The sequence below is a fragment of the Strix uralensis genome, chromosome 5 (genome assembly GCF_047716275.1).
Source record: "Strix uralensis isolate ZFMK-TIS-50842 chromosome 5, bStrUra1, whole genome shotgun sequence".
Classification (NCBI taxonomy): domain Eukaryota; kingdom Metazoa; phylum Chordata; class Aves; order Strigiformes; family Strigidae; genus Strix; species Strix uralensis.
The window spans coordinates 14,107,294-14,117,283 of NC_133976.1; the positions used below are offsets into that span (position 1 = coordinate 14,107,294).

General features: G+C 43.9%; 1 protein-coding gene across 2 annotated transcripts; it reads left to right on the top strand.

Annotated features, from left to right (window-relative positions):
* The first annotated feature begins 298 nt into the window (after positions 1 to 298).
* Positions 299 to 9,971, top strand: PMPCB (peptidase, mitochondrial processing subunit beta). Of its 2 annotated transcripts, none has more exons than XM_074869901.1 (13): positions 299 to 428; positions 2,517 to 2,657; positions 2,965 to 3,051; positions 3,529 to 3,658; positions 4,054 to 4,252; positions 5,517 to 5,596; positions 6,159 to 6,271; positions 6,934 to 7,077; positions 7,622 to 7,785; positions 9,141 to 9,226; positions 9,302 to 9,390; positions 9,605 to 9,680; positions 9,776 to 9,971. In XM_074869901.1, the coding sequence occupies exons 1-13, from the start codon at positions 339 to 341 to the stop codon at positions 9,838 to 9,840; spliced, it is 1,464 nt and encodes a 487-aa protein (XP_074726002.1). In that variant the 5' UTR covers positions 299 to 338; the 3' UTR covers positions 9,841 to 9,971. The 2 variants fall into 2 exon arrangements, with proteins under 2 accessions (XP_074726002.1, XP_074726003.1); XM_074869902.1 differs by having other exon boundaries at positions 7,625 to 7,785.
* Positions 9,972 to 9,990: the final 19 nt, after the last annotated feature.

The following is a 9,990-nucleotide window of genomic DNA, read 5'->3' on the forward strand; positions in this document are numbered from 1 at the left end:
CCCTCCCCCCCCCCCCCCCCCCCCCGGTTTACACCTGCTCGCACAGGGCTCAACCCCCTCCCGGGGCCACGGGCAGCAGCAGCGCCCTAAGGGGCTCTGAGGAGAGATTACCACGCTGCCATGGTGGCTGGCTAGGAGAAGGGTAGGTAAAGGCGAAGAGGCAGTTTTAACCGGGGGCTGGGGGGGGGTGACACCCTCAAGCGCTGCCAGGCCACGGTGGAGCCGCAGCAAATGAGCGGCAAGCGGCGGGGGAGGAACGCAGCTGCCTGTGCGCCTGTGCGCCTGCGCGCCACCCGCCGGAAGGCCGCCGCCACCGCCCCGCCCACCTGCTCGCCAAGATGGCTGCGTCTATCGCTCGCTTGGCGGCTCGGCGGCTTTTCCTGCCCTGGTCTACTCGCCTTGTGCGAGTGTCCGGCTCGGGGGACCGGGTGAGCGGCGGCTCGGGGAAGGGGGTGTGGAGGGCCCAAGCACCGCGGTGGCTCCCTGCGCTGGTGCTCAGGCTGCCACCATGGGGGCGGGGATTGGCGGCCGGGCCGCGGTGCGCGCTGGGGTTTGTAGTGGTGGCGTGGGGTGGGCGCCGTGCCGCGGTGCATGCCGGGAGTGGCAGTCTCTGCTTGGCTGAGGCGGCGGCGGCCCTCGGCGGGACACAGTTCTCTGCGGGATGAGCCAGGGTGCCGCAGGCCTCGGGGTTTGCTGCCTGCTCCTTGGGGCTGCTGTTAACCCCTGTAGTCCCCCGCGGGGCCGAGGCGTCGGGGCTGGCTCGGCGTTTGACAGCCAGAGCGGTGCAGTACTGGGGCGCGATGCCTTAGAGAGGGGCAGCAGCGGCCTTCACCACAGCACGGGGTCTGCCGTGCTCACCCCAGGGATGCTCAGAGAAAGTTTACGCTCTCCTTCTCTCTCGTGGTTGGATGGAGGCTGCCACCAGAGGCCCTGATCCCAGCACTCTCCCTTTCTGTCATTTTCCCCATCCTTCCAGTTTGAAGCCTAAGCTATTCATTCAGAAAACAGGAGAGGGAGATTTTGTTTTCAAACACAAGGTTTTGGTTCCCTGCAATGCAGACTAGCAGTGAAAGTGATCCCTTGCAACAGCACAGGTTGGGAACTGACTGACAGGGGAACAGCTCTGCGGAAGAGGCCTGGGGCTACAGAAGGGACAGCAAGCTGTGTGCAGGCAAGTGGTGTGCCTGGCAGCAGAGCAGGCTGGCAGCAGCCAGTAGGTCAAAGGAAGTGATTAGTTTGCACTTGTCAGGCAGTTGGACTAGGGCAGCTGTTTTGGGCTTCTGAGTGTAAGGAGGACATTAGTGAATGTGCGTGTTCAGCAGAGATGGTTGCGGGCTGGAGCATGTGCCCTATGAGGAGAAGCTGAGGATCTGGGGCTTGTTAAGCCTAAAGAAGATGCAGCTTCGGTTGGCAGCAGTCTGCCAGTACCTATGAGAAGATTGTCATGAAGACGGAGTCAGGCTTTTCACAGTGGGGCATGGTGGCAGAATGAGAGGCAATGGGCATAAGTTGAAACAAGAGAGGAAAAACTGGATATATGAAAAACTTCTTTTCCTCGTGAGGTAGGCGAGCTGTGGAGCAGGCTGCCCAGAGAGGCTGTGCAGTTTGTCACCATCCTGGGAGATACTCAGTACCCAGCCGCAGAAAACCCAGAGGAAAATGGTCTGACCCCTTAGGTGGTCCTGCTTGGAGCAGGAGGTTGGACTGGAGACCTCCTGAGGTCCCTTCAGACTTGAATAATCCTAAAATACACAAGTTTTGAGAGATTTAGCCTATTGGTATTTCAGGAGGAGAGTGAGTGAGAGCTGGATTTTGTACTTGCATGTTTAGGGCAGTCACATGGTAAGGGAAACCTTTGTTTATTTGACACATTTAAAATTTTTTGGAATAGTTTATTGCTTGAAGTATGTATTTGGGATACATATTTAAATTTCTTGGTGTTGAAAAAGTGCAATAAACTTCCTATTTTTTAATCTACATCTTCCCGTTTCTGCCCCAATCTGATTTAATGTGCTTTAACTGTCAGATGATCGTATAAAAGATGGCAGTTTCAATATCTGTCCCTGTTCTGAACAACGGGTGACTGATTTGCAGTCCTGGACATAGGCCCTTGGACTATATCTCACTTTGCTTTAGAAAGCAGGTACCCAAAAGAATTTCAGATGTTAAAGGATATATTTGAGGTCCTGCAGGCTCTTGCTGGCAGAACTGGGAAACAAGCGTGGCTCTCGGGGTGGCTGGCTGAGGATTGTAACATGCTTTTCTGTCAGATCATTTGATTGGAGGGAAGCAGATGCAGTCTACTCCATTTTAGTTATCTTCATGTTTTTCTTCTGAGTTAGGTTAATGCATCGCTGATGTGAAGTAGTGTCGAGTAAATCAGTGCTGAATTTTTTCTTTTTAAATGCATGCTTTAAAAAAGATCCACAAACTCAAGTTCAGGAATACATTTTTCAGAAGAGCATCTTAGGATATAGCTTAACAATCTGAGCATGACTGATGCTTTTTCTTTACAGTGTGTACATGTTGGAACAGGCAGGCTCAGAGCTTCCAAAGCAGCAACAGAAGTGATCTTAAATGTTCCTGAAACTAGAGTGAGTCCTCTGGAAAACGGCTTGCAAGTAGCGTCTGAAGACTCTGGACTCTCAACATGCACAGTAGGTAACTTGTAAAGGGAAGGTTTTTTGGTAACTGTTCATGTGTGTTCATTTTCTTGTGAAACTAAATTGCATTCTTTCAATGTTTATTAACAATTGTTCCTAAAACTTAAGCTGGGAAATAGAAGTCTTAAGGCTTTTGTAAATTATTTGTGATTAGATTTTTTTGTGAATATGATTTTCTTTGTTTAAGGAGAAAGCCATTTAAAAATAGGTCTTGAAAATCCAAGTGTAGCTCATACACAAAACCAGCAAAGCTGCATTGTCAGCTGGTGAAATGATGACTTTTTTTTTTTCCCCCAATGAGGTTGGACTTTGGATTGATGCTGGAAGTAGGTATGAAAATGAGAAGAACAATGGAACTGCTCACTTCCTTGAGCACATGGCTTTCAAGGTGAGTATGAGTATTGATGTAGAAGCTTACAATGGATTTCAAACTTACTTATCTTTAAAGACCAATGATAAGAACTTTGTCAGAATTGTATAAATACATTTTCCAAATTGAGGAGAGAAAAAAAAAAAGTGGACAACTTAGACTTTGGTTTCCATCAGAAAATGAAGCTAAAGTCCTAGTTCTGTGTAGCTGATGCACAACTATAGATCAGTAACACAGGTCTAATTTTAACTCACTTTTAATTTCTTGTAATAGCCTTATAAGACATACAGTCCCCCTTTTGCCAGCTTTTTATTTTCATTTAGGAGCATAGTAGGATTTATATCTGACTTTCAAGCTTGGAGAGATTCATACGACAGTTTTCTTTCCAGAAGATTTTTTCTTTCTTTTGACCCTGACTTACCCAGACGAGAAGTAGTAATGATGGGTAAGTGAATTAAAGGGTCTAATTTGATTTGTCTTACTGTTTTATTTCAGGGAACAAAAAAGAGATCTCAGTTAGACCTTGAACTAGAGATTGAGAACATGGGAGCTCATCTGAATGCGTATACATCCAGGGAACAAACCGTGTATTATGCAAAGGCTTTTTCGAAAGACTTACCAAGAGGTAACTTCTTTCATTCTTCAGAAAAGCAGCAAAGAACAAAATGCTTATCCAGCTCCTGATGAGAAACCACAGAATGATGCTTTCGCAGCATAACAGTCCCTTCCTTCCTGGGTGAAAAGTCCTTTCTTGAACTGCACAGGAATGTGAGAATGCAGGTTTGGAAAGGGAGAGTGCCAGCGGGGAAGTTGATATTTGAAACATTTTTGTCTTTAGATTCCCAAAAGAAAATACCTTTTGGACTTCTTCCTTCCTGCAGAACAAGTCTTTTGTCCCCTTGCAAATCTTACTAGCAAATCTTGGGCCACTTGGTCTTTGGGGTGGGTTTTACTTCTGGAATCAGATTTTTCTGGTAGTCTGAAAATATGATTTCTGTTCCCATCTCTATTTTCAATTAGCTGTGGAAATTCTTGCCGACATAATTCAGAACAGTACCCTGGGAGAAGCAGAGATTGAGCGTGAGCGAGGAGTTATACTTCGAGAGATGCAAGAAGTTGAAACCAATTTACAAGAAGTTGTCTTTGATTACCTTCATGCTACAGCCTATCAGAAGACAGCCCTAGGACGGACAATTTTAGGACCCACTGAAAACATCAAGTATGTCCAAATTTGTGACTGTCTTTAATTGTGTGGTAACTTTTATATATTGAAAAGACTCATCTGAAAATGTAGGGAAATGTCAGTTTTCATTTTTACCCTGGAAGGTAGCTGAAATTGCACTGGATATAGCTATGAGAATTCTCCTATTGCCTTAATTCTCCTGTATGCAAGCATCAGGGGGGACGTGAACTTCAGATGTCTACTGCATGTCTTCATTATTTGCTGTATTTTTCTCTTGTTTGTTAAAAATGCACATGACACAAAATTGGAATGTTCCTTTTTCCCATCAGTCAGGTGTTAGGCATTATCATAAATACAACTGTGTTTGCATTGCTGTTGTGGTTTAAACCGGGCTGGCAGCCAAACTCCACACAGCCACTCAATCACCCTCCCTTGCCCCAGGGGATGGGGGAGAGAATTGGAGGGGTAAAGGCAAGGAGACTTGTAGGTTGAGATAAAAACAACATAATAATTGAAATAAAATTATAATGATAACAATAATAGTAATAATAGAAGATACAAATGAGTAATGCACAGTGCAATTGCCTGCCACCTGCCAACCAGTGCCCAGCCCGTTTCCAGCTAGCCATCCCGGGGAAGAGAAAATCTTGAAACCACAACCCCAGAAGAGAGTGAGCTTCCTGGCAAACCCTCAGCTATACTGAGCATGATGTTATATGATATGGAATATTCCACTGGCTGATTTGGGTCCGTTGCTCTGGCTATGCTCCCCCCAGCTTCTTGTGCACCTGCAGATTAGCAGGACATGGGAAGCTGAAAAGTCCTTTGTTTCTTAGCAACAACTAAAAACATCAGTGTATTATCAACATTCTTCTCATACCAAATCCCATACTGAATCCAAAACACAACACTATTCTAACTACTAAGAAGAAGAATTAGCCCTAGCCCAGCCAAAACAGGACAACTGCTCTTTCAGCATTTGTTTATACCAGTGCAGACCAGGAGACTGCTAAATGTGCTGTTTCAAATTGGCATGAGATTGTTAATGGATGCTGTCTCCACCTGACTGAATTGTAATTCTCATTCCTCAGGAAGTTAGAGCTTTGAAAGGCAAAATGTGTCAAGTTGCTATTTCCTTTTCAGGAAGTCACTCTTATTTTACCTTTCTACCTCTGTGCACAGCTCTGTGCATTGGCAGAACTTATAATTATTTTGATAATGTATTGTTCTATACATTTCTCTCTTTTTACTCTAATAAACTTTACTGATACAGTAGTGATGTTTCCTTGACTGTTTCTAGATCCATAAACCGTAATGACTTGGTGGAGTACATAACAACGCATTACAAAGGACCCAGAATGGTCCTGGCTGCTGCTGGAGGTTAGTATGAGATATTCACCCTGGGTCATGTGAAACTATGCTTAAAACCATGGTCTTTAAGTTTCTGGGAACAACATGATGAATTACCCATTGTTCAGCAGGTCCTGGAAGTTCATTTTTAGCCCTGCATGTTTTGTGCCTTCATACCCTTTGAACTCTTGTTCCTTTTTCCCCTCAGTAGTATTCCAGAAACATTCTTAAACCGGTAACTAGAAGTGAACTGGAGGCCAAGGTCATTCTTCCATTTGGCCAGGAAAAGAGGGGCCTAGAAGGGGTTTAGTGTGAAAAGGGGAAAGCAGAGAAAGAGAAGTAACACCAAAGCTTGAAATTGAGAGCAAAAGGCTTGATTTGATGTAATGTTAATAGAGGCTATTGAAGAGAATTAAGGAGGGTAATAATGATCTTACTCTCTCTAATGGGGAGGTTTGAGAAATCTGAAAGTGTGGCATTAAAAGGAGGGGAACAATATATTACTGCTTGGTTTAGTCTTTAAACTGCACAGCCTTTTAAATTAACTGTTTACAGAGTAACATTACAAAGTACGTGAAACATCTTTGTTCAGGGGTCTCTCATGATGAGCTCCTTGACCTAGCGAAGTGCCACTTCGGTAACTTGCCATCTGCTCCAGAAGGAGGACTGCCACCCCTGCCGCCTTGCAGCTTCACAGGTAGTGAGGTAAGCTGTTAGATGGCGTTTTGAGCTGGCCCTTATATCCTCTGTGAGCACAACTGACACATGCTCTCTGCCAAGGAGAGTGTGCTTCTCAGCCATGGACTCAGTAGGTTAAAAGGTTTCCTGCCCCCAGTGGGGGCAATGGAGCAGCTGCTTTCCAAGGCAGTACTTGCCAACCTTTCCTGGGCAAGCGTCATTGCTGCCGCTTTCTCTGCTCCATCAGTTCCTGGAGGAATACCTCCCTTACCCCTGCTGCTACTTTACTTTTATCCCCTTGTCTGCAGTGTTGGAGCATTTCCACTTGTTGGGAATCACTAATTTAAAGGGTAGGGCAGAGAACTGAGGCATCTGTGCTCTATTCCCAGCTCTATTCGGATTTTGAAAAGTCATCGGCTTTCCTTGCTGCTGTTTGTCATGAAATGACTTGTAACGGCCTTTATGTACATGGCATTAGGCTTGCTGTTGGTGAAGTGTTCTGAAATCACCACAGGAAAGACTAGTTAAGGCTGATGTTAAATAAAGCTTCATAGGCTTTAATTTTTTGTTCTTTATGTGCATGCTTTATAATCCAGATGTGATGGAAATGCCTGTGTCCTGATATGTAACTTCCTGTATACATTACCATGTAGAGGTTGTGCTACAGCTACTCTCATGTGTTCCCACAGATCCGTATAAGAGATGACAAGATGCCCTTGGCACACATTGCCATAGCTGTTGAAGCAGCTGGCTGGTCGCACCCAGATACGATCCCCCTCATGGTAGCGAATACTCTGATAGGTAACTGGGATCGTTCCTTTGGAGGAGGCGTGGTGAGTGAACCTGCAAGCACCTTCCTGCTTCTCGTGAGGCTGGTGGGCTGGTGAGATCTCTCTGACCCGGGCACTGCCCATACAGACCTGTTCAAACCTGTCTGATGGCATTCCTGCTTCTTTACGGTCCTTTTTTTGGAGCGGGAGAAGGGGATTAAATTGTGGGTCTGAGAGAATTTGTTGCCCAAGATCTAGAAAAATCTTGGGAAGTGGTTCTAAACCACCAAAATAGAGGTGACTTGAGGTCTGCCAGCCCTCAGAGAAAGTAGGATGTTTCAGAACCTGTGGGTATCAGTAACTATCCCTTTCTTGAACCTAAGTAGCTTTACGATTTTGGCTTAAGTTTGGGCTGTTACTTGGAAATGTGAGATTACATGCAAGGAAAAGAACTGTTGAGATGAAGAACTGATAATCTTGTAGCTTCTGCTGGAGCCTCCGACACTACTGCATGTCCTTCATCATTGAAATGAAAACAGGAGACCATGGAGGTGACTAGTAGGCTTTAAACATCTTCATAAAATAATGCATTTTTCTTTTGCCTCAGCAGAATTTATCCAGTAAACTTGCTCAGATTGCCTGCCATGGTAACCTGTGTCACAGTTTCCAGTCCTTCAACACCTGCTATACTGATACAGGGCTGTGGGGACTCTATATGGTCTGTGAGCCATCCACTATACAGGACATGGTGCACTTTGTTCAGAGGGAGTGGTAAGCTAACAACTCTTTCTCTAAAAAACATTGTTTTCAGTGGAGGAATAAAATAAAACATAGCAATCATTTAAAGAGAATATTTTTGTTTCTCGGCTTAGGTTTGCCTAGAAAAAACAAATGCATGAAGTTCTAAACTTTGACACGCAAAGCACAGTCCCACCAGCCAGTTTCTGGCACCCTTACTTGGAGCAAATAGGTTAAAGTTTAGGTTTGGTTTTCTTGTTCTGTCCTGAAAGAATAAATAGTAACTGTAGTTAATATAATAGTATTCCTTGTACAAGAAAATAGGGCAGTGATTTTTTTTTTTTTTTTTTTGACTTGCAAGTCCAGGAGTTACCAAAATGCATCACACCTTTTAGAATACTAAGTCAGTGTATAGTGCCCATGAACTGTGTATTTGACAACTGAGAGAGTACTCAGGAGACTGAATGTGCAATTACCTACAAACACCATTAGTAGTTACCCATTCTGCAGTTGGTATCCCACATGACATAGCAGGCGTGGTGTTACATAGAGCTCTAGTGAGTACACAGGGAGTAATGTGTAATCATGTAAGGTAGGTGAGCTGTTATATATGGAATTTTGAAACCTGGGATTCTAGGTAGTATTATTTGTCTAAGGCTTAAATCTAAATTGAAAAGATGTCCATAGGTGCAAGTGTAATGCTTGAACTGCAGATATGATTAGAAACAGACATATGCTATTTAAGAGCACTGATTGAAAGTGAGGGAGGTTGAAACAAAAGTTGAAAGAATTGCAAATGAGGAGTTTCTTTAATCACATAGCTCACTTATCATTCTATGAGATCTTTGTAAATAACTTGTGGAGAAAAATGGCATCATTTTAGCTGTTTGCTGCAGCTTAGCACTAGGGAAGATATGAACCATCCCTGTGACAAGAATGTGTTAGGATATAGAGTACATCCCCCTGTCCTAGTGAAATGTTCCTTATGCAGTTTGGTGAATCATTGTCTCAGCAAGAGGCAGGAAGGAATGGATTGCCTTCTGGGCTAATCACCTCTAATTGTTTGGCTCCTACTATCTTAGCAATAGCTATTATCAAGATAGCAAGTATGGACTACACTTGGCTTCATTTAATAAAATGAAATACAGCTCTTCCAAGGTGAAGAACTTGCTCTTGGGTATATTGGTATGCTTCCAAAAAACCCTACTCTTATGCTGCTGCTTTGCATGCTGTGGCGTGTTTCCATACCAGATTCTCTTACCAGCTCTGTCTGTAGAAAAGATGTGCCTGGTAGGTGTACTAATGTATATGCACCTCTTTACCACAGGCAATCTTGTGTGCTACAGGTTACCATTATTTAATGCCTTTGGATTTAAACTATTTTTTAGGATAAGACTTTGCACAAGCGTTACAGAAAATGAAGTAGCTCGAGCAAAAAATCTTCTGAAGACAAATATGCTGCTACAACTTGATGGTGAGACTTACGAGAGCTTTTTATTCTTAGTGGAGTTGTATGCTGATAACTGAAGCATATTTTCCCTTATTTTAGGGTCCACACCAATCTGTGAAGACATTGGAAGACAAATGCTGTGCTATAAGCGCCGAATCCCAATTCCAGAACTTGAGGCAAGAATTGAAGTAAGTGGCAGTCATGTTGCAACTTTTAAATTAGGCTCTTGAGAAATTTAATTGCTGCAGGAAGTAACCACAGAGAAGTTAGACTCTTTCCAACTGAGAAAACTTTCAACTGTTTTGTTGCCTCTTCCCCTGGATTATACAAAATTAAGATGACTAGCTCTTAGTTCTTTTTTAGATGGGATTGGTAACAAAGATGTCTCTTTGCCCCTTTTAGGCTATTGATGCCCAGACTATTAGAGAAGTTTGCACAAAGTACATCTATGATAAGCATCCTGCAGTTGCTGCTGTGGGTATGTTGTATAAGTTTCTCGACCCACCCATAACCCCTCCACACCAATTGGTATCAGTTTAGTATGTGTCATAGCCAACTTTCTTTAACTTCCAGGTCCCATTGAACAGCTTCCAGAGTATAACAAAATCTGCAGTGGCATGTATTGGCTTCGTGAGTGAATAACAAGAACTTTAAAAAAACCCCACCACACACCAAACCAAAAACCCCCCCAACAAACAACTCTACCCCTGTTTAAAGCTTTTGAGTTGGAGAAGTGCATTTGAGAAGATTAAAACTCAAGAACCAGCCAGTCCTGTGTATCTGTATAA

What these genes read in the sequence shown, in the direction of transcription:
- PMPCB (XM_074869901.1), top strand. Translation starts at nt 339, where the DNA reads ATGGCTGCGTCTATCGCTCGCTTGGCGGCTCGGCGGCTTTTCCTGCCC. An exon ending in GGACCCACTGAAAACATCAA is followed by an intron (nt 4,253 to 5,516) that starts GTATGTCCAAAT and finishes GACTGTTTCTAG; the next exon opens with ATCCATAAACCGTAATGACT. An exon ending in GGTCCTGGCTGCTGCTGGAG is followed by an intron (nt 5,597 to 6,158) that starts GTTAGTATGAGA and finishes ATCTTTGTTCAG; the next exon opens with GGGTCTCTCATGATGAGCTC.